The 24,185-nt window shown below is 36.8% G+C and overlaps 1 protein-coding gene and 1 long non-coding RNA gene across 3 annotated transcripts in view; one reads left to right on the top strand and one right to left on the bottom strand.

The window, feature by feature from the left end:
- Window positions 1–24,185, top strand: part of UNC13C (unc-13 homolog C) — a 167,306-nt gene that overhangs the window by 108,645 nt on the left and 34,476 nt on the right. For both annotated transcript variants that reach the window (XM_059858311.1, XM_059858312.1), the window contains 5 exons: window positions 2,103–2,236; window positions 8,413–8,498; window positions 22,552–22,678; window positions 23,530–23,626; window positions 24,037–24,180. In XM_059858311.1, the coding sequence (XP_059714294.1) occupies window positions 2,103–2,236; window positions 8,413–8,498; window positions 22,552–22,678; window positions 23,530–23,626; window positions 24,037–24,180 (588 nt within the window). The remainder of the gene's footprint in view (window positions 1–2,102; window positions 2,237–8,412; window positions 8,499–22,551; window positions 22,679–23,529; window positions 23,627–24,036; window positions 24,181–24,185) is intronic.
- Window positions 17,420–24,185, bottom strand: part of LOC132333323 (uncharacterized) — a 33,164-nt gene continuing 26,398 nt past the window's right edge. Inside the window, exon 4 of the long non-coding RNA XR_009488132.1 lies at window positions 17,420–23,602. This is a non-coding gene — a long non-coding RNA (uncharacterized LOC132333323). The remainder of the gene's footprint in view (window positions 23,603–24,185) is intronic.

Below are 24,185 nucleotides of genomic sequence, written 5' to 3'. Positions count from 1 at the left end.
CTTTTACACTGACAGTTTCTCAAATGGGTGCAATGAGAGTGAAAAAAAATCTAAATGGAAATAAAATTTCCACCACTGTTTTACCTCATTATAATAGCACTGCTCCAAGCCAGAGCTGGGGTAGTACTGTCAAACACACTGTGGTTTTGAGCATTGCCCTGTGCAGGAATCCAAGAGCTGGACTCAGGTCCTTGTGGGCCCCTTCCAACTCAGAGTATTCCATAATTCTATAATGCTTCTACAAAGGCATCTGCTGTACATAAAGCAAATAATAGTGCTGATAATAATAAGGTAAAAAGAGCTCGAATGATTCTGAGCATGTCTAACACACTAGGTAGATTTTATGATAAAGAATAGAAATAACAACTAGGGATGGGCAGAGTGTGCACTTTCTGTTCAGGACATAAAACTACATCTGTAATGTGAGACTATTTTAAAAAATACCTTCTCTGGGACTTCTGAAAAGGTCATACAGATTTTACAAAGATCTCTTTTCCAGAGAATTTTTGTAGAAAGGACCTCCTTGTCCAGGTATTACTTTGTAAACCAGTTACTTTTTTCTATCTCTGTTAAAGAGCAGAATTTTGCATTCTGTGATTCACATTCACAGCCATGAAAAGCTGTCACAGCTACATTTCACTTGCTGGGAAATAGAGTTCTTGGATAAGATGCTGAGCTGTGTTTGAGGTGGCTCTGTCTTCAACAGCTGCCTCTCAGTTGGTTTGATTTAACAAGCTTCTGAGAAAAAAAATGGTCTGTTAGACATACATCTTTGATGTAGAAACAAGGCCTTTTTAGTAAAAATCTAATGTATACCAGGGAAATGTACACCCTTATGAGTGACATTAACACTCTAATGTTCATTGCTGTTCTGAAAAGCACTCTCATTTGCATGCACAGTTGTTAATTGTTGGTGACACCAGACCCACCATCCTTTGACCTCCTTCTGGGCTTTATTTCTGTTGCTTTAGACACTGAGGTGGTACCCTTTGTGGTTCATCTGAGCACGTAGCAGTGTGATTAATGATACTTGTCTAAAATATTCCACAGTGGCCACAAAAACAGTTTCAAATAGGTGTTGTTGAAATTCCCTTTCTGCCATTCTAAATGCTATTTGTAGATAAAAGTTAATTGGGGTTAAATTAACATTTAATTAATTCACTGTGACACTAATCTGATGTTAGGCATATTCAAAAAGAAACCAGGTCCATTGAAGTGGTCATAGTTGGACTAGGAATGAGAAGTACAGGGAATATGTGTTTAAACTTTCAGGATCACAGACATGTTTATTTTCTGACTTACTATCTGAGACCCCTTTCAATCTCACACAGCAGTGTAGAAGAGCATGTGTAGATCTAGCATGTGCAGACAGCTCTGTGTGGCAGAAATTATTCATGTATGTGTCCATACAGAATTAAAAATATTTCTTTTCATATTTGGGTCCCTACAGTGAATTTATTTATTGGACATTGACAAGGAATCTGATCCTTCTGCCAAGCAAAGGAATGCAAAATACTTTTGCCTAGGAAATTTTAGGTTTAGAGTTTATAAATAAAAATTGTAGAGACAAAGTCTGTCTGTAAATGCACATTATAATAAAATTAAAGACTATAAAATTCTCAATAAAATAAAGGGAAATTCAACTGCTTCTTCATTTAGACCATACATCATAAACAGCTGTTAGGCTGAATACCTTCAGCACATAATTCAAAACAAAACATTAAACACTCCTCAGCATTGATTTTTTTCAGTCTTTATTGTGTTGGGTATAAAAGTTCTGCCTCAGCTGACAATTCTACCTTTGCTGAGTCTCAGCACAGCAAAGAATTTAATAATGTATCTAATTACAGTGTGAGCATGCACTAAAAACCAAGTCTCTATTGATCTCCTTTGCTGACATGACAATCTTTTCACTATGGTTCTTTATATTTGTGCACAGACAAGTACCATTTTTCATATGCTCTGCTTTGTTGGTCAGCCAGTCTTGGTCCAAAATTTTCAAGATTCTCAATATGTCACCCTTCCCAACCAAGGAATAATCTATAGGTGGAACTCCCATAGTATTTTCTCTAATAAAAATATATTCAATCTTGTTTTAACAGAGTAAGAAACAAGAAGTTCCTAAAGAAGAACAGGGACCAACAACAAAGAATTTGGATTTCTGGGCACAGCTGATTACTCTGATGGTCACCATTATAGATGAAGATAAAACAGCATATACACCAATCTTGAACCAGTAAGTAATTACTTTCCCCAAAAATATTAAGAATCATGGATTTATTAAAATAAGTATAAGAAATACACCTGAATCAGAAGTTGTATTTTAAATAGAATCTAGGTTGAGATTTTTATACAGAATATTTCATTGACAGAGTTTCATAAAAACTTAGTTCTCTGATAATGGAAAGAAAAACTTTTGGTTTAGAAACATTAAGGACAGGTGATATATGGGTCATCTCAAAACTTTAAGTAGCAAAATATTCTACATGAGAGATAAATGGATAGAAGGGAAACATCAGTGACATTTCAGTGAAGGGAATTTTCAGTGTGATGGTATTGATGATATGGGAGTATCATGGCACACATGGTGCTCAAATCGTGCTGAAACTCTTTTAGGTTTCTTTCTAGGCATGTAATTGTTAAAAAAAAAAAATAAAAAAAGAACTTCACAAAAAGACCCTATCTGAATTTATAATTGGCTGGCCAGACTGACTTGAAAATGTGTGAAGTGGAGAGCAATATCCCAGAGATGTGATTTAACTTCTCAAAATTGAAAATGTAGCAGATGAGGGAGGTACAATCAATAACCAAGACAAGTCAAATAATTTAAGGTTGATACATGAGTAGAAAGGAGAGAAACAATTGATAAACACAGGGAAAAAAAGCAGTGCTGGGCTTTGAACATGAAATATATAGAAAGAGTGAAAAGGAACATGTTTCACATATTACAGCTGGAGAAATGGGCCTTGCACCAATTGAAATGTGACGTTATGAAGCCCTGGGGAAATTTTTTAGCTCTTTGGAGCCATTTTACAGAGAGATTGTAGAAAATCTGGGCTGTGATGACTTCTACAAAAGTTAACATTGAAACCTACATCTGTATTATGACTAAACAATTAATAGAGGTTTCTGCAATTGCGTTTAATTGAATGCTCTGAAGGGGAGCAGGAACAATCTGGTTTATTCAGCCAAAATAGGGTAGATACTAGAAGGCACTCTATACATTGAGATGTGCTTGTCTGTTGATAAAAGGTACCATTCTATTTATGGCCCCATAGCAAAAGTGACAAAGAAACCTCCTGGTGATAACCAGAAGCTGTAAGACTTTGAAAGTCATTGACTTCTGACTCCTTCCTTTACTTGAAATAGAGTATCACTTCAGTACTGGATAATAAACATTTCTTTGTTAATTATTTGTTGCACTGACCTTATTAAGGAATAAGTTCTTACCCTATAGAGGAAAAAAAACACTTTTCCTGTTTACTCAATTTTTATATCGTAGTGTCAAGTTTCTCCATTAATGAAAGCTCAACCTTCTGTCTGACAGGCTGTACAAATAATACAGTAATTGTAAAATATATAGTTGAGACAAATACATGTCTGTGATTCATTTCATTCTCTTCATTGAAATTAAACAAGTGTAATTGCGGGTTAATTATCCTAAAAATTGTTCTAGCTCTATTTTTATATAAATGTGAGGGAGAAGGTAAAGGCATAAAGAACAGCATTCCTCTAAGGGGATTAGTAGGTTCCCTGAAGTACAGATGAATGATTGTGTAAGATGTGAAAAGAGAATCAGGAGTGGATGGAATTGGGACAGATTAAGGGAGAGAGCTTGTGTCTCTGACTTTTCTCGGTTTTTTGCTGTTGTTTTGTAAGTGAAAGAGTGAACGCAGGGAATAACCTGTCTTTTAGAAGTAGAGACATCAGAAGTAAAAGATGAAGAGGCTCTAGGTGGAAGAAACTTGAAAAACTGTTCAGAGTGCTTTGGACACATTTTTTTAAAAGAAAAGCTTCTAACACAAAAGCAGAATGTAAAAGCTGTTGAGAAAAAGTAAGACAGCCTTTTCACCCCTGCTTACCCCAGAAAGGGAATGGATTAAAATAGATGAATGGGAAATATAACTTGAGTACACAGAATACTGCAAAAATGTGACTCCTTATTAGAAATACATGGTCATGCAGTGAATCAGTGGAGTATTCAGGCCTGCATCCATTAGAATCCAATTTTAGAAATGAGGTAACCCAAGATCCCCAGGAGAGCATTCTGATAAAAGTTTTCACAATTGTATAATATTGCTAAGAATTCTACGCCTCAGCCAGTTTTGGAAACCCTATTTTTATATCTACCTTGGAGGCAAAAATTACACTGTGATGAAGTAGTTTGAACTGTGTCAGGTTATGAATCCAGATGAAACATGACATGATGGCCTCAGCAAGCACTGCAGCCACTGACAGACCACACCAGACCACCCAGTGGGAGTGTGGGGGCAACCTGCAGTTCATACATGACATGAGAAACTTGACAAGTTTGAGGGAAAAACATGGTCTGGTATTTCTTTAAGTTATAAAATCCTCATTCTAGTTGTTAAACAATGTAAAATGTGTTAGAAACCTGATTCACAGGCAAATCCGGGGCTTCCTGGCACTTCTAAATATGCTGTGAGACAGGAGAAATTTATATCAAAATAAAATATCTATTCTAATAAAAGGAACATGAAATCAAGGACAAAATCTTCAAGTCAAATATTCTTCTGTATTTTGAAAGCAAGATCTAAACTTTGGGCCCCTGCATTTTTGGTTCGTTTTTTTTTTGCACATATACTCAGAACAGTCAAGTTCTGTATATACTGTAGTATAAATTTAAGAAACAAGACAGTTCTAATGGGACTTTTAAATTTGTTCTTTACTGATCCTCAGATCTTTGCAATGTTAGGATCTGTTTTCTCTGTGATCACATTGTGTTCCATGCAGTATGGAAGGACTAACAAATGAAATCTGCAGGAGCAGATCTCCTCATGCTTCAGGAACTTTGTTTAATACCTCTGAGAAGTGGGGATGGTATATATATTATATATATTATATTATTATATTGTAGAAACAGCGTAATTGTAACCTTCCTGTCAGTGAGTTATGAAATATAGGCCAGTGGAAAAAAAAACTATGGAAGACAGTGAAAAAATCAGAGTATACTCTATCATGAATTGGGCTGCATCAGGCCAACTTCAGAATGTTTCTTTCACAATAGAAAGTGTATCTGATGTGGTTTATGTCTTGATGCAGTGATATTCCTCATTACCAATTACACTTTATTCTGTGGAAGCATATGAATATCACTTCTTTAATAGAATTTGTGAACATTATCCTGTGAATAAAGCTGGTCTCATTCTTTCACCATACCCACTGTAGCTTCTCATGTAACAAGGTAACACTGACAGACCAGGTTTTTTTATAGACTCTATACAGCATCTGTCTTGCCCATTATTTTTTCTTCAGGGAAAGGAGTGTTAAAAATAAAGCTTTGGATAGATGGAGGATAAAGCACAAAATGTAAGAATAAATGAGCTCTTTGCTCGAATTTAAATGGAATGCATCTTTTCCAAAATCAAATAGAACTTTTGTCTTAAGAGTTAGTGAAGCAGGGGCCATGGCCAGCCCTCCACAGATGGTGTGATCTATCTTCCTGCTGCATGCACAGCACAAAACTGAATGTATTCACCCCCTAGGACTGGTGAGATTTAGCACCTGGATGACACTGAAGCCACCAAGTATGGAATATGAGCTTTTCTGGGAAAGTGCATCTGAGGTTCAGAGACTTTGATATTCTCAAGATGTAGCAGACTGGAGATTTTTCAGCACAAATTATGAAAAAGAATTTTTAATTGTCATGATAGAATTTTCTGACTTTAGAGTTGAACTAGAGACATGCAGTACTGTCTGGGATAAATGCTTTGGGGGTTATATATGTTTCGCTTATATATTGATTCTTTTGGTTTTTTTTTTAAGCTGAGTTCAATTTCATTCTATTGATCTGTGGTTTTATATATTGCCCTTTGATAGAACTAGCCAATGAGAACTGTTTTCACTAAATTTTTACTTAAATCAATAGAGTGAAGATACAAGTGGCTGTCTTGTATATGCAATTTAGTATTTTTGCAAATACATAGATATGGTAATGTATGGGCAACATAGCTCTTCTGGATCGACTGAGATTTTATATAGTTCCAAGAATGACATAGAAATTGAGAAAATTATGGCCTATGGGGTAGAAATAACTGTAGCAAGAGCCAGCTAAATGACTGACAGAGAACTCTGCTGGTTGTCCTTTTGCTTCACTGAGAAATGTGAAAATACATGGCTTTTACAAAGATCAGAAAGTGTAATGTGTAGAGACTTGCCTGAGAAATTTCTCTGATGTTTTGCTCCTTATGGATCAAAATTTAAAGTTGTTTGAAAAAGTTTCTTACTTAAAAATAAGGTGATAAAATAGAAATAATATAAAATACCATACTTATATAGATGTTTTAGTATTTGACCTTTGATTAACCCTTCCCTTTAATAAGACAGCGGCTTCTGTTACCATTTCTCTTTAGCATGTGGAATGTGTTGTGTGCTTCTGTTGTGTATTGGCTTTGTCAGCTTCTCACATACAGTAAATTGCAAGGACACCTCTGGTAATTCCCTCATGCCCATGACTGGCAGCTGTGCAATGCCCACCAGTCTGTTAGAAGCACAAAAACTATCACCAGTTTTAGACTTCACCTAACTGTAGCCAGGTGGGACGTGTTGAACTAATTTAATCAACATTGATAATTGCAGTGTGTGTGTGTGCGCGTGTGCGTGCGTGTGCGCGTGCGTGCTTTCACAAGTTAAAATGCGTGGACAAATCTATTTATCACTAATCAAACCAGTGCATTTTTATCAGGCCCAGCCTTGCCTTATGGCCAGCCTTGCAATATGCTCAAAAGGCAGTGTCAGTATTAAATCAGCTGTTTCATACTTCCTCAGAGCAACACCATCAAAATTCAAGTCTGGTGCTAAGAAAGAACTCAGAGTGGATTGGAGGTAAAGAAATTAAGACAGCTGAAATACATTTCAGTTTTTGAACAGAAATTAATTTTGTGGTAATAGAATTAATATGAAGTTCTTTAATTGAGCAGTCATTAGCATGAAGAAGGCTCAGTGAACTGAGCTAGCAACTGCTTCCTATTAAAGTGGCAGAGCTAATGAGCTGTTTAAGTACTTTTTCTTTGCAGATATGATCAGGGTCAAATAGGTCTCTAAAATGAATACATTACTTAGATCCTACTGCTACCATTTTAAAGTTGCACATAATTCTCATTATTTCTATGTCAACAAGACCTTTAAAAATTCTTACACTTTTACAGAAATTATTATGGAATATTTTCTGAATTTGATTAGTGCTTTACAAAAAGGTCAAAATACTTTGGATCCAAATCTGCTAGTATATAGTGTAATAACCTCAACACAAAAGCCACACAGCTCTGTGTATTTCCTCATTAATATATTCCCCTATTTTATGTATTCCTGATGAACTGTGGGTGTATTTTTGTGGCTCTCACTGCACCCCTGTGCTATAAACAACTGCTTTACCCCACTGGAAGATTCTGTTCTACTTTCTGCTCTTCATCTGCCTGACCTGACTGGCTCTGCCTCTGTGTCCTGAGAATGGCTCGTATTAATGTCAATTCCACACCTGCATTAAAGACAGCCCCTGTTTAAAGACAAAAATGTGACAAAAACACGGCATTGATCACTAAAATGCCAGCTTTTGCCAGTTGCTAACAGTCAAAGATTGAGGCCTTTCTTTTGCATTGAATAAGAAGCAGCTGGGATCTATGAAAATTTTTTTGTGAAAATGCTTTACTGATAACAGCAGTAAGTATCTAAAAAGGTCTTCTCAAAGATGATATGAGGAATGAGACCAAAACTAAAATTTTGAATCAAAATCTGCATTTCACTGCTTGTTAAATTCTTTATTATTTTATCCATATGTCAAGGTGGAAGTCTTCATTGAATTGGATTCTATGAGTATATAAACCAATATAGCTTCACAGACAGCTTCACTCTTTTCCACTGTCAGAATGGAATTAAGGAAAACCTGTGGCTGCTAAACATCTGAGCCAACTGTTTCATGTTCTTCATAAGCCATCTGATTTATCTAAAGCTGAGGAATCATCTGCAAGATAGAGGAATGTTTCTTGATTTAAAATGTCATATAATGGAAGTTTTTATTTGAAGGCTGGATGGTTTATATAATTGTTACAAAATATAAGATACAGTAAGTGCATACTAGAGGAATTATTTTGTGGAAATATTTGCCTTTTTGTTGTGCAGCTGTAAGCATCATTCCTAGCAGCAGGTGAACTGATGTAATGTGATTGATTGCAGGTTCCCTCAAGAGCTGAACATGGGAAAAATCAGTGCTGAAATCATGTGGACTCTGTTTGCCCAGGACATGAAATATGCTCTGGAAGGTAATTAGAACAAACTATTAATTACATAGTGAGTTCAGCAAGACTGATTTCCACTGCAAGTGATACCTGGCATCAGATTTCTGTGTGTGATTAGAGCTTTCTGGTGTACTTGTTTAAGATGCATTGTAAGTTAGTGAAAAAGAAGGGTTATAAGGAATCAAATAATTTCACTGTGAATATATGAAGTTATCTGTGAAAGAAGAACACAAAAGAATTGTGACTTGAATTGCTGCTTCTTAGATCTGATAGAAACCTTCAGTGTCCAAAGAGACCCACAGGTGCTTGCTAGAGAGCATTGTAGACACTCAGATTTTTCTTACTGGCTGAAAATTGTTAACTTACCCATAAGGAACATTTGTGGAATGAAATTATGGAGGAAGCACACACTTACAATTAAATCTTTTTGTGTTCAAAAGGCAGGATGTATTCATTCTAGTTCCAGCAGAATACAATGCAGTTTCGTTTTATCTCTTAAGATATTGTGGTTAACCATTGTTAAAGTATATGGGGTTTTGCTATATAGCAGATTGTCTCCAACTAATGGCTTCAAACACACAATAAAATATGGTTATTGCAGCAAACCAAGTAAAAATACCTGCATGAAACTGGCATTGTCTTTAGTCAAGTCTTTTCCTAACTACAGAGCGAGTCTAAAAAGGGTGAGAAAAAACGTATGAGGCTGAATTTAAAAAACAATGCAATTCAACAGGCATAAAGGATGAAAAACCCCAAATATTTGAAGATACTCTTCTATATTCTCTCCAGAATGTCTAATGTGATAATATCAGTGCAGTGGTGCTTTGATGACATGGCAGATTTTCATGATGATAAAGAAAGTGAAAAGATGAGTAGCTAGAATGGCTATTGGTGGAAGAAATGTTTTTTTCATCTGCTGTTCTGTTACTTTATTTTGTTTATTGTGTTATTTGAATGTGGAACTTCCATACTTAGCACAGCAGAGGAGAAAGGAAGGAAGGTAATTAAAATATGTACAAAAACAGCAGAAGACATGAGACATCGTAGATGTGGGTAGGAAAAGAGATGTTCAAGCTACTGTTTCAAAGTGCTGTTCTGTAGTCATGTCAGTGAATCAGAAGTGCAAGTCTGAGAAGGGATGTCAGGCAGACCATCCTTTAAGAGTGATCAGTGAGGGCAAAAGCTTCCAAGAGCTGAGAAATGTGAAGACCAAGAGAAAGCCACTGGTTTCAATTAAAGCATAATCCTGGTTCCATCAGGGAATCTTCTATCTGGAGAGGCTGTCAGTCAGGAACAGCTATCAGAAAACTGCTGTTCAGTAACTCAGTGATTCCCTTACAGATGGCACAGATTACTGAGGATTTCTAATAGTCACCAATTGCCACGACTTCATGACCTTGGGGGTGTAGTTATACTCTGCACATGGACATCCATCCACATGAGCACCCAGAGCTTGTACTGCTTTAGCCATTGAACTGTAAACATTCTGCACTGAAATGAAATAATCCACAAAACATCACTCACTTTATTTGTTCACTGATCACTCAAAAGGCAGCTTCAGATCAAGTTGTGGCTTGTTTCTTGGTTGTAAAGAATAGATCAAGAAGTTCATAAGACTTAATTATACAATATATAATGTGTGGATGTTAGGACTGAATCAGGACTTTAAAATAAATATAAATGTTAGTATTAATCCTTATTCTGCAGAGAGAAATGTAGAAGGCATTTTACTTTTTATGTTCCAGACCAGTCCCTGAATGTGGTCTCATTTCTGTGTTGCTGTGGATACTGACTTTCTGAGGAACTAAATGCCATTGTTGGCATTAGGAATTCTAAACTGCTCCTGGAATCATTAGTGAAACAGTTCCTGCATATAAATAATAATTAAAGGAAAATTAAATTAGTATAAGTTATTATTTTGAAATTAGTATAAATTATTATAAATATACAAAATTTCACCTTCTACAATTTCATTCCTAAACAGGAATCTCAATAAATCTAGTAAAAAAATATAGATCAGTATACTGATCCTCCACCCAGCTTTGCTGGGATTTGAATTATTAATTCTTTCAATATATATTCTACAGACGGGGTTTAACTCAGTTGTTGAGGGCAATAATATTTTTTTCTTCAGATTCTATAAGATTAGAAGCAAGCTCTTAAATATGTTCACAGTTGGTCCTCATGGTTTTAATGGAGTTCATTAAAATGCATTGCATTCTGCTATGCCACTCTCGCCTTCCAAGTTATCAGCATAGGCTACCATCTGTTCATACCTAGTGTCCAGGGCTGTGATTGCAATCTTTCCCTACTCTAATTTAGTATTAATCTCCTGAAGCAGCATCTTTTGTGCTACGAAGTTGATTCCTTTCTGCATCCAATCAAGAAGCAATGAACTGGTCCAGCATTGTTTGCAAAAAGATTGCTCATGTGATAAAAAAAGATTGGATTAGCTCATCCAAGATCCTGTTTCTGGTTTTACCCATTTTTTGTATTCACAAATATATCCAGCCACACCCATCAGCTTAAATTCAGGAAATAGCAAGACAGCAAACACTGGAGCATCCACTTTCCATTCTTTTTCCCTTTTTCCTGAGTGCAGTTCAGAATGGCTGTTCAGGCTCTCTCCTCCCCCTGTACAGCTGAATCCCTCCTGGATCTGCTCAGGGGTGTGTGCACTGCAGATCTGCTGCTCTCCAGCAGTGCCCTCTGCCCACCTCCTCTTGTAGAACAGCCCGGGAGCCCTATGAGGGGCACCAGCTGGCACCACACACCCTCTGCCTTCTCTCCTCCCTTGGTCCTTGGAGGACACTCCAGCAAGGAGGCTGCTGCTGTGGCATGGAGAAGTCAGAGGGGAGAGCAGCTGCCATGGCAGTGGCCTTTGGCTAGGGAAGAGCAAAGCCATGTCTCTGAGAGTACCAGGGCACTAAATTGGCTCTGGGGGAACAGCTTGGGGTTTTGGTGAGGGAGGAAAGGCCATCCCAAAGCACAGTTCAGTCTGCACAGCTGCCAAGATCAGGGCTACACTGTGCCAAGATGACATGCCTAGGAAACAAAACTGTACTAAAATCTGCTATTGAGTTCATAATTCCATTCTAGATTTTTTTTCCAATTGAAGTGAATTAAAATGTTTAGCCTTTGGATAGTGTTAAAAGTTTTATGCAAACTTCAGCAAACTGAGTTCACACTAGTTATATTTCTTTTTTCTGGTCTAATGGATTATTTTTATGTGTAGATTTTACATGAAAAAGGTGTCACATGTTTCTCTTTGAGAATTGTCTTCATTAGATTTGGTCTCTTTGGGGTTTTTTTCTTCTTTGCAGGCTGTCCATGAAGCATCATTGGTTTGCATGATACATTATAGAGTGTTGTTTGGCATTTAGTTTATACAGACATCTGATCTTATAGGATAGTAATACTTTTGTACTCTCTGATAACCTAATTATTCCATATTTATGCTGAAAAAAAATGAGAACAGAGAGAGAGTTTTACCAACAGTGTGTATGATTTATTACTCACTTCAGATGGTAAGAAATCTTTTCCTTATGAATACACAAAGTTTAAAAGATGATGAGAGAGTAATAAACTGAAATTAGACATGCAGTTGCAAAGTATCTTTTTTTTTTTTTTTTGTCCTCAGAAATTTCTTTTTTCAGATCTTTCAGATCTCTAACTTTTGAATAGGTCAGATCAAATGTCTGAAACTATCCAGTCTTTTAGAAAGAGAACATCCTAATTGCTGTTATTATGCTAATCTAATTCTGGTAGCAGCCAAAAGTCAAGACCAGAATTAGGTGAGAAATTAGATGGCTGCTGTGTAAATAACAGCAACAGACAGTCTCCATCCTGCAGAAGTAAGATTCTAAAGGCTTATAAAAATAGAAAAAGAGATAGTCCACCATTTTATGCATTTAATGCAGGTTTGCTTTTCAAGTTTGCTGTTGTCTTCAGTGCGTAAGAAGATACTATTTTCCTGTTTCTCTGACAGATACTTCTGCCATGACAGAAACTGATAAAGTGATTTGAAAGAGAAGAGGCAGGTCCAGGAGTTGATGCTGAGCACAGAGACAGCATAGAAAAAAATCCAAGAAGTCTAATGCTGCCCAGAGAAAGGTCACGCCATTTAGTGGCAGATTTCAAGTCTATTTTCACTCCAAATTCACAATTTACAAAGTTCTCCTTAAAGTGGAATATAGTCTTGGTTTAGAGGGAGGCTACAGAGGTGAGGGAAGATGAGACTGAGGTTTTGTAAAGGACAAGAAGGCAGCATCCACAAGAATGCAGGATGTCATCACTACCAAAATATAAAACCTTTTTATTTTAGTCAGTCTCATTTCTGCATTGGCACTTTTCAACAAATGTATTCCATGCTTATCTTTTCAGACACCTGAGGAATTAAGAGTTCTCTATGGCGACTCAGAGAGTCTGTGAAGGCAAAGTCAAGGAGATTACAGCTGGAGTTAAACCTTCCTTTGGCAGATAAGATAGCATGTTGCTGTGATTAGAGGAAGAGGGGAGTTAGAAACATTCTTTATTCTCCATAACGGACAAAGATGTTGGTAACAGCAGGTACACACTGTACATCCTGAGGGGCTGAGCTTCCAAAGTATGAGAATCCAGCTGTTGAGAGCAAAGCAGAGCTCTCCAGGCTTGCCCAAAAAGCACCACAACCATGCCAAGTGGCACTATTTTGTTGGTGTTTATTAGACCTGGTTTATTAAGCCAGATGAAATGGACAAAACTGCTCCCAGGGGCTGAGTCAATACTTCTTCATATTGTGTTGTAACACTGCATCATCTTGCTTGGAACGACCTCAGAGATCTCTGGTATGGCACAACCTTGCAATTGAGACTGTTATATCTATAATTACCTTGTTCTCTAACCCATTTTCTTGGATTTTACACATTGAACCACCATCAGAACAATTAGTACCACAGTACAAGTCTACAGTAATCTTAGTAAGTTCAAGTTTCTCTATGTCTGACTGTAGGTGTATTCATGGTGCCAGATTTACTGGATAAATGTAGAGCATTAGTGAAAGCCTGTCTTCATTGTTCAGTCTTAGACTTGTCACTCAATAATAGCAGTGTATATTGTCCTGTATATTTAATAATGATAGCTGTGTCCCTATTTATTCTTTTTCTAACCAATAACTATTACTCTTGTTCTTAAACACTAATATTAGCTCTTACCCAGGCAATCACTTATTGTAAAAAAAATGTGTATGAACTTTTCCTGAACATTGCCTTATTGTGACAAAGGCAGTTTTTTGTTAGTCAGTGGTACCACCATGCTGGATAGGTTATGATTGATTAATAATTACAAGTTATTTATAGCCCACATGGCCCTGCCCTTTCCACAAAGGAGTGAGTTGAAGAGAGAAGTATTCTGTTCAGCTGAGTGGGCTGTATATCACCTGTAGCAGCAGGGGTAGGAAAGACCTCCTCCAGAGTTTGTAGATATCTCAACCCAGAAGAATATGTTGCTCCTTCTTTCTTCTTGTCCTTGATTATAGTTCTTTATCACTAAGATGATACTACTTTATTCCATCTCATGTTTTTCCAAAAGCTAGACTTATATATTTTGTCTCAACTTATTTTATGGCTGGGGAAGAAAAATAAAAACGCCAGAAACACAAAACCTCTAAGCAAAAACGTGACTTTGTACCCTCAGACAGTCTCGTAAAGGACCAGCATTGTTTAGTGTAGTGCTGCACCTGCTGGTAGGGGAAAACTTTCATCCTTTTGTTTTCTTGAGGGGTTTCTTCCCCTTATCTCTATCAGAGTAGAGCTGCATAATTCTCACACTGCAGCAGTGGCATCTAAGTGCTGCACCTCTTCCTGCATTCTGTGAGCTAATCACACAATGAATCCCCTTGTATTTTGGACTTCCTTCATTGAGAAACAGTAACTGATCACAGCTTTCTGGAAAAGAAATGCCTTTCTTTATCAACTAGAATACAATATTTGAGTTAAAGAAAATTAAAAATAACAAGCAACCTCTGCTATCTTTAATCTTGCCCATTTTTACCAAGACACTGCTTTAAAGCTTTCCTCACACAGCAACTGTTTTTCTCCTAGTCTCTGTTTTCTTGGATCGAAGACTCAGTCTTTTACTTTCAGAACTGTTCCACAGAGATACACTTGTGTCTTTTTCTCCTGTAGAATCTGAGGTCAATTTCCTCTTATGGGCAAGTGCATTAGTTCTAAACCAAACATTTGATACTGCTTCACCCCCAGGAGAATAGGATAAATCTGTTAAAACTGCTGGTGTCCACATTATCTTTTAATAAGCCTTAAGTGCAATTTGCTGGGTAAGAATTAGAAAACACCTCTCTGGTTTTGCCTTTGCAAGCAGAGCCAGATTGAACACAGGTAATTATTTAAGTGCAGCCTCACATTTATCTTCCTGCTGGATTCTTCCTGGTTTGTACTTCATTTTACTAATTGCTTGTAAAATGCAAGCATGCCTGTTTGATAAGGTTTTATGCTCACTTTGCTTACTAGTGATGAGGCAAAGAGCAGAGAATCAGAGCTTCATGGAAAGACACATTTTTTTTTAAATTAAGCACTAAGTAGATGGAAGAAACCTATCACAAAAATTACATTGAAGATACAAAGCTGAATATTCAATGGTTAAGTTCCAATGTTATTGAAGTTCTCTTTCTTACCTTTATTCTGTTTTCCATGCCAGATTCAAGCATTATTATATCAAATCATAAAAACATGGAATGGTTTGTGTTCAGGGGGACCTTTAAGATCATCCACTTCCAACCCCCATGCCATGGGCAGAGATGCCACCCAGTAGACCAGGTTGCTCAGGGCCCAGTCCAGCCTGGCTTGAGCACTTCCAAGGATGGGGCATATATTCTCTGTTTTGCAATTTTTATACATATTAGAGTTTTATGAAAGCTTAATCAATATAAATTGAATTCCTATATTAGCATTACTTTTCTTCTTTTATTACTTCATTACTTTTATTACTTTCATTTCTTTCTTTTTTTATTACTTTGAATAGATGTTGAAATATCAGTATGAAGTATTTGAAATTTCAAGCATATTCTTCAGAACCAGGACTTTAATTATTATCATATCAGATAGGATGGAATATTTTCTTCTGCTTCATTTATAGCTTTCATTTCCTTATGCATTCCATGGTCAATAAATATACAAAGCAAGAATTCCACCAGCTGTAAAAAAGCACAGTTCAGATTATTTCACCCACTGGAAGTAAGTGCTTATTTCCTTTTGTATTCAATAGTAGCCAAAGACAGAATTTTGTCTCCAAATGTTTATTCTTTGAATATTATCTACTTAGTATCATGGTATATAAATTTCAATCTGATAGAATATTGAAGGGTGAAATTTATACTGAGGTTGGTCTTATTCATTTACTTGTATTCCTGGCATTTTTCTTTTCTTGGGAGCAAGCAAAACAGAGAAAGTTTATGCATAATCAAGCTGCACATCTTGCATTGCCCTTTTGGTGATAACCCATCCACTTTTCTGGAACTTTTGTGGAAGTATTTGACTTTGGAAGTAGTAGTTAATTGATGAGACCAATAGAAGTAATAAGGACTAAAAAGCAGCAGTAAAAAATTTGATTTGATTTATGTTAATAAAATATCAAAGTTAATGTGCCTAAGTGATCTGAAACTCTTAGGCAATATAACACAGTGGGTAAAAAATGGCAAATGCAATGTTTAGAGTAGAAGATAGGGTAGCTTGAAGCAGGTTCATACATCCCTCGTGATATTACATGTTGCATCTCTTAAGTAGTGTCTGACATTGATGTTTGATGCCCTTGAAGTTCCCATGAGACATTTACCTCTCCCAAGGAACCATGTACATCTCTGCCTTTTCTGACACCAAGCAGGTGCCCCTGAGCTCTGCTGCACCTGCTGTGAAATGTCAGGCAAAGCAGAGCACTGAGCACACGGCCTCCTGCTTGGAGAGCTTCTCTTGGAATGTAAAGGGCAATGTCACATCAGCTTTTACAGTGCACTGCATTAAGGCAGGGATTGATTAGCAGCTTCTACTGGAGGCAAGAAGACAAAAAAAGAACAGTGAACATTCTTCCTCACCTTTCAGAATATGACAGCCTGTCTTCCTTCCCTGATCTCTGTCACTGAATCATAGAATTGCCAGGGTTGGCCAGCACCTGTGGAGATCATCCATCTAACCCCTCTGTCAAAACAGGGTCACCTGGAGCAGGTGATAACAGGAATACATCCAGGAGGGTCTGGAATGTCTCCAGAGAGGGAGGCTCCATGACCTGCCTGGGAGCTGTTCCAGTGCTCTGCTACCCTCATGGAAAGTTCCTCCTCACGCTGAGATGAAACTTCTTGTGTTTTATGGCCATTGCTCCTCATCCTGTTGCTGGGCACCATCACAAAGAGTCTGGCACCCCTCTCTTGGCATCCTCCTTGAGATATTTATATGCATTAATGAGATCCCCCCTGAGTCTTTCCTTCTCCAGACTAAACAGGCCCAGCTCCTCTCCTAAGTCTTTCCTCATAAGAGAGATGTTCCAGACCCCTCAACATCTTTGTGGCCTCCACTGGCCCCTCTCCAGTAGCACCTCTGTCCAGGGAGGAAATATGACTCCATAGTAAGGAAATCTTTGAAGAAGATCTACAGTGCCTTTCTTAATTTATGCATCTTGCCTTAATAAGTGTACTTGGTCTCTTTTTTCCTTCAGTTTCCCATTTGCACAGCTTCATCACCCCCCACATATGTTCCAGGTGCAGTCCATTATGTTTGTGAACTATCCAAAGACATTTTGATGAAAATTTTCAAGTAAGTGCAGAGAAAAGATTGTCTGTTGTGAAAGAGACAATATTTTTTTAAAAGGAGTATTAGAGGGGTGGTTAGAGATAAATGTAATCAAAAAAGGAGGTAATGACAGAATTTTTTCAGGTTTTGGTTTATTATATTCATCTTGACACAAAGAGTCCTTTCAGAAAGGTCAGTAGTATTTCACATTATAAAAATTAATGCAAATTATACATAATTATCAATTAGTTGTGTTCCACTGTCTATTTCAGTTAATAACCAGTGACTTCCATTGCCTTTAGCAAAGTACAAGAATCCTGGGATGAGATCCTTGTGGAATGCAATGTTTTCTTCTAAATCAGTGACAAACTTTGAGTTAAATTTTTTCTTCATTTGTGGCCTGTATGCTGTTACATTCATACAATCAGAGGCTTCAGGTTTCTTTCAGCAGTATAGAGATTAAATCTAGAGCATTATAAGCATAAAAGAGGCTGTGGCATAGCAACTGCTCCTGTATTGTGGGGAAATTGCACTGGCATCAGGTGCATTGAACATTAACTTCTACTTTTATCCAAAGCAGAGGTGCATCATTTGGTTAACATTTCCACAGTGATTTAGAGGGAGGAATACCAATGCATACCCCATCCCTATCATTCCTTACTGGAGCTTTGCTTCCTCTAGCTATACTCAGTTTTGTGTTCCCAATTACCCTTCCCAATTATATGACTGCAAATTTGGAAATAGCAGGTTTTCTGAAACAGCAGTTCTGGAAGTAATAGATAGCAGCTGGCAGTCTCTAGAAAGATTGGTAGGTAATTATTGCAAAAAACATGGAATTATGTCACAATGGTTGAGAACAACAGCTGAGTTTTGATGGGAAAATTTGCAACTAATCCAAACACAAATCCCATATGCTTAGTCTCAACCATTTCTGTTTAATAAACTGTAGAGCAGTAGAATCTATGTCAGTCAAACAAGCTGGTTGTGTGAAAATAATTTGCTACGCATAGATATTCTTTATAATAGTTATTAATCCCTGAAACATTATTTATAAAGCCTGAAAACTGTACAAGTTTGGGTTTTTTTAAAAAAATCTATTTATGTATATGTAGTCAGTTTGTTAAATTTTACAGACTAATTTCCTTGAAGTTCTTGTTCACAAAGATTTGAAATATACTTCAAAACTATATTATTAGAATCTTTCTAGCAGCTTAACTATATGTTTTTATAAAAATATTGGCTTGGAAACTGCTGTAGAAAAAAAATTGCTCTGAGTCTTTGTACCCAAATAAGGAAAATCAGAGTTGAACAAAATATCAATTTGATTATCTGAATATTTAACATGTTCATCTTTTATGAAGGTTTTTAGATTACCCTTTTTTCCTTTTTTAGCAACTAATACATATCAAAAATTACATGGAAACTCAGAGTGATGTTATTACCTCAAGGTTATAAAGAAAAAAGAATTCTGTAGTGAGCAAGATTCTATTCCAGTTTGTTAAATGATACTGTCCTTAGTGTCATGTGGATATTTCTGCTTAGTGAGTCATCATTATGACTTTTATTTGTTGTTTTAAGAAAATCATCTCAGCTTTCTTCAGCAATTGCTGGAAAAATGAACAAAAACTCAAGCATGATTCCAAAGTAGTGTTGTTTGGTCAGGGCCTGTGAGGAAAGTACCTTGGATTATAATCCTTCCTGTTATGTTTCTTTATAAATTTTTCTGTAAAAAGAACTGCTGCCTGCAATTAAATTACATGCCAGATACAGCATCACCAGGTCAGGGCTGATTTTATCACACACCAAGTTCTTTTTCATATATTAATGCATTCCCTGTAATAGCTTCTAAAAACAATCTCTCTTCATTCTTGAGTACATAAATAACATTACAGCAGATTTTATCTCTTTTCCTTCAGTGCTGTTGCTTACTGGAGGTAAGCTTAAGGGGGTTCCCATCTCTGTGATTTGTAGCAGTGAGATGGAACATAGAGTTTTCAGTGAATTCCAGTTTTCAGTGTGGTTGCAGTTACAGTGCCTGTTGTAGAAGCACATGTGTATTACAGCATCACCCCTAAGGAGATATTCCACCCACCCTAAGTGGCATCAGCAATGTAAAAAAGTTACACCTGCTGGAACTGCAATTCCTAAAAGCAGCTACAGTGCCCCATACACACAACTAAATTTACAGATGTTACAGCTTACAAGACTGTTATCAGTATTTTTTGTTGCTGCATGACACAGGGATATGCAATATGCCAGCATGGGAACTGAACATGACCTCTTTATGAAACTTATTAGATGAGTAGATGCTTATAAAAATATGCTGCACTTCAAAGAATGTGTCAGAAAAGGAGCAGCACAAAATAAAAAACCATTATCAGCATTAGGTTTGCTATACTGGAGATTCTCTTACCTAAAATCAGTTATGAGAATGGTCAGGTATTTCTGCTATCATCTCTCCAGTGAGCACATCTGGACACAGCTGGCAGGTTTAGTTCCAGACTGACTCAGTTGGACAATAATTTTGCAAAGCAAGAGTGGAGTTTTGCAGAAAAAGTTATATTGTGCAGCTACTACAGCTGTCTTCCAGAAAGCCCAAAATGGATATGTCTGTATGGGGAAACATGGCACCAGCTTTGCCTCCAGGAATATAGATACAGATTTCCAAAATGCATCCAGGTATCCTGTGCTGGCTCACATTTGCATTAGCTTGGGCAAGATGTTCAGAAATTAAGGAAGCAATCTATTGGTCCTAATCTAAATTCAGAACACCTACAGTGATGTTGCTGCATTTTGCAACCAAAATCCATGGTTGCCATGGATAAACCCATCTATTATCCAGTCAAAATTGTCACTGCTGACTCATGGGCACCTGTTTGCTCGGTTCTTTGGTTTATATGAACTGAAGGGGTAAAATGCATGGATACTATTGACCTCATACATCCTGTGAGGTGTTTGCTGATTGTGGAAAATAGATTTGTAGAAAAATTTCAAAACTTGACAGAAGGCTCACATAGTATGTATTTGTATGTAAACGTTGAGATAAGAAATGTTGACTTAGAAATACTATCAAATAGGACAGACATTGTTGGAAGAGAACAGCTGATGTTCTCATACATTAATGTCAGGCATTCTGGATGCATTTTTCACTTATATGTAACTAGAAGTAATATCCTGAGAGACTTCAGATATTTTCTACAAGGCAAAAAAGCCTGCAGAAAAAAAGTTCAGTTATTCCTGAATTACTTTTGTGCCCATTTTTAATGTGTTAAAAATCTTAACCTTAGAAAGAAAATATTAGTGAATGGTATGTGTAAGTTGCACCCTCCTGGACAAGTTTGCCAATTAGTGGCAGTAGCTCATTTCTAAAATTGAAATAATCATTTCTTTGGTTTGTGATGCTATAGCAAACATTCTCAAGCTACACTGTATAATATAACAACCCATTTGTTAAAAGCTTGAATGAAAAAAAAAAGTGCTATTCATTTCAGAAATTCCATTCTTTTGGAATGCAATCTAGGATAGATTTTAGCAATGACTTAAGCAGCAGATGTGCAGTGAATTTCATAGCAATAACATCATTTTTGTCAGTGAAAGGTTGGTCTACCTTGTAAGAATACCTTTAATAGAGCAAATGTCATCCAGCTTTCTGTACTAGTTTGTGAAAAACCTGCTACCTAAAAAAAAAAATCCCTCAGAACCATGACAGAAGGAAAGATCTTTCCCTCTGTGGTCCTGTTTAATGCTAGTAACAATGATGTTACTGTGCTGGGGAGAGTTTGTAGTACTCTCAAGTAGCATGAAGATGAATAAATGCAATATTTAGACAGAAACTGATTTAGTGATTTTTCTTGAGTGTGATGGAAAGGCAGTGAAGGTGAAAATGCTACTGCAATGCTAAAAAGGCAATAAAGCCCACAGGGGCACTTCATAAGCCGATTTCCACAAAATTTAGTAACTCACTGCATAATAAAATGCATCTGAAACACTTGTTGGATGGCATGGTGTGCTACTGGAGTGCTGATTTGGCATAATAATAAAACTAAACATTTCCTTCTGATGTAACTGGCTAGATCTGAAAACACAGAATGTGTCATTCACAGTGCATGTTCACTGACAGAGAATCCAATGCTGCATTCAAGTGTGTGACAGAGGATGGGATGCTCCTGCTGTTACAGAAAATTAGGTTCCCATCCAAATATATGAGATTTGTAAAATGCAAAGCAAGCAGAAATAAGGAGCAAAAAGGAGGTTTGCTGCTGGTAAGTTCTTAATACCTAGTATTTACACAAGAACATCATTCCTGCTGAGTGCCTGTAGTAGGTCATTTTTTAAGGGAGCTGGGAGAAGAAATTACTCTTTTGCTTAGGGAAGAATGTGCAAGTGACATGACATTTCAAACAGATGAGATTTGTGGAGATTTTAGGAAGCTGTGAGCAGCAAACAAAGGTATGATTATTCTGCCCAAAACTTGTGGATCTCTGGTTTCATGCTGAGGGAGAAGGAAATGAAAGATTTGAGCAAGGATAAAGAGAGAAGCAATGGAGCTGTCCAGGTCTGCAGTGGCTGGGTGAAGAATGCAGAGCATAGTGTACAAGCTAAAACAAGGATCAAAATCCTGGAAGAAAGATGGACATTTGTTCCAAACAAATTAAACCAGTCTTTAAAAATGCAGAAAGTGGTTACAGGTGGCTGCATGATTTCTGCCACCCACCTCCATCTGCATATTCAGTATGTGGAAAACACAAGGACACTGAGAAGGTGAAGTCCATTTGAAAAATTTCAAAACCACTTTATAAAACCATCTTTTCACCTTGTGCCATAAATCAGATGGCTGTAGAGCTGTGGAGTTTTCTCCTCTTTCTTTTTCTTAGCTCTGATAAATGCAGCTTTCACAGTTTCCTGGAGGACTGACATTTATTGCTGTTACTTCCTCTGGCTTCTACACAGCTATGGTTGTCTTTTCTAGCTTGCCACACAAAAGCTCCCTAACCATTTTGTAACAGCCAAAGAAGGATCTAAAGAAGGGGAAGTCAGCAAATTTGTGGGTTTTTTCTCACTGCAATGAAGAGAGGGGAGAAGCCTCATTTGTGGATTGGTCTTTAGTTTGTTTTGTTTTTCTTAAGGGTACTCAGATCCTGAAAATTGAAATGGTGGATATTACTACATTGAGAAAAATCAAACCAATTATGCTTTAGAATGCAAGTCCTGTATTATTATGTCACCAGTGCACTGAGGCTCAAGAATGTTATTTACTGTTAGAAGGCTATTAAGTGCTTTTATTTCCACTCCTTCTATTACAGAACACGAAAAGCAGCGATTATGCAAAAGCACAGATTATATGAATTTGCACTTCAAAGTGAAATGGTTTTATAATGAATATGTGCGAGAGCTCTCTGCTTTCAAGGATGCAGTGCCTGAATACTCTCTGTAAGTGGTGTTTTGGGGAGGTTTCCATGAGGCTGGGCTTCATGCAAGGTTTATTTTGGTCAAATATTTATGCTCAGGTTTGTGCAAGATCTCAAGGTGTGTAGCACCAACTACTTTTTGCACTTCCTTCTCTTTAATTATTCATTCTATCAGGTGAAATAGTCCTGGTGTTAAATTTGCAATCAGCTTTTTCATAGGTTTCTACAGTTGTTGTAACTCCAGGTCTTCAGAGATGACAAAATGCTTTGGTCAGAAAACATCTGAGGAAAGTGATTTTGCATTTGTTTTATAACCAAATTTGGATAAAGCTGTAATGCTAACAGGATGTACTACTGAAATAATTCTTACTGGATCAGGTCATACTCAGCTACTGGTTTTGTTTTCACCTGTCTCCCTGCAATAAATATATTCAGTCCTGTCCTTGTATAGGAGCTATCCTTAATCTTTTGCAAGTCTGCTGGTTTGCAGAGATGGTTTAAACAGCTGATTTTTACTAAAACAAAGTTATATACAAGTTATTTTATATGCAAATAAAAATAAATGTTACCAAAGAGCCAATATTGATAGAAGGTGGATATCTACCATGCTTCACTGGTAGAGAATTGGCTACTGCTAATTTTATATCACCAAGGTACACCAGTGAGACTATTGTGAAACTGAAGCCTGAAAAGCCTTTTGGTAGCTGCAGCACTTTGGTGACAAAAATTTTTCCAGAGTTGTTGAAATCTTTAGCAAGTAAAACATACCTGAAAACACAAGGTGCCAAACTGCTGGGTATTATAACATTTCTCCTCTTGGGATCTTTATGAAATCTACCAACTTTACTTTGCAAAATTGCTTTTGATTTTCAGGTGGTTTGAACCATTTGTCATACAGTGGCTGGATGAAAATGAGGATGTCTCAATGGAATTTCTCCATGGAGCACTAGAAAGAGACAAAAAAGACGGGGTGAGCCTTTCCTTTTTAAAGAAGAGAATAAATAAAGTATCAATACATATATTATGGCAAAACAGAAGTACATTTGGTCCCACAACATCCTTCTTAGACTTCAAGAGATAACAGCTTTTGGAAGAATTTTTCTAATTCCCTCTACCTAAATCCCCACAGAATTCATTCTATGGTATCACTTCATTAACCTATGATGTGATAATGATGTCATGAAAGAAAATTCTGGTTTTATTTTTAAAAGATTCAAAAGTATCAGAAAAGTGAAAAACCACATTTCTTAGTATCACCAGGGAGACCTTTTTTTTCCCTTTATTACTTTTTATGACTCTAGGATGAATTTCAAGTATAAGAATCAATGAATGCAGTTTTGATCTCTGAACAAATATTAACATTTGAATGTTCCTCTCTAGTTTCAGCAAACATCAGATCATGCCCTCTTCTCTTGTTCTGTGGTTGATGTCTTCACACAGCTCAATCAAAGCTTTGAGATTATTAGGAAATTGGAGTGTCCTAATCCAGAAGCACTATCTCATTTAATGAGAAGATTTGCAAAGGTAAA

This window comes from Haemorhous mexicanus, chromosome 13 (genome assembly GCF_027477595.1).
Source record: "Haemorhous mexicanus isolate bHaeMex1 chromosome 13, bHaeMex1.pri, whole genome shotgun sequence".
Lineage (NCBI taxonomy): Eukaryota > Metazoa > Chordata > Aves > Passeriformes > Fringillidae > Haemorhous > Haemorhous mexicanus.
The sequence above is the reverse complement of the archived record's forward strand: the minus strand, read 5'-3'. Positions and strand labels throughout refer to the sequence as shown.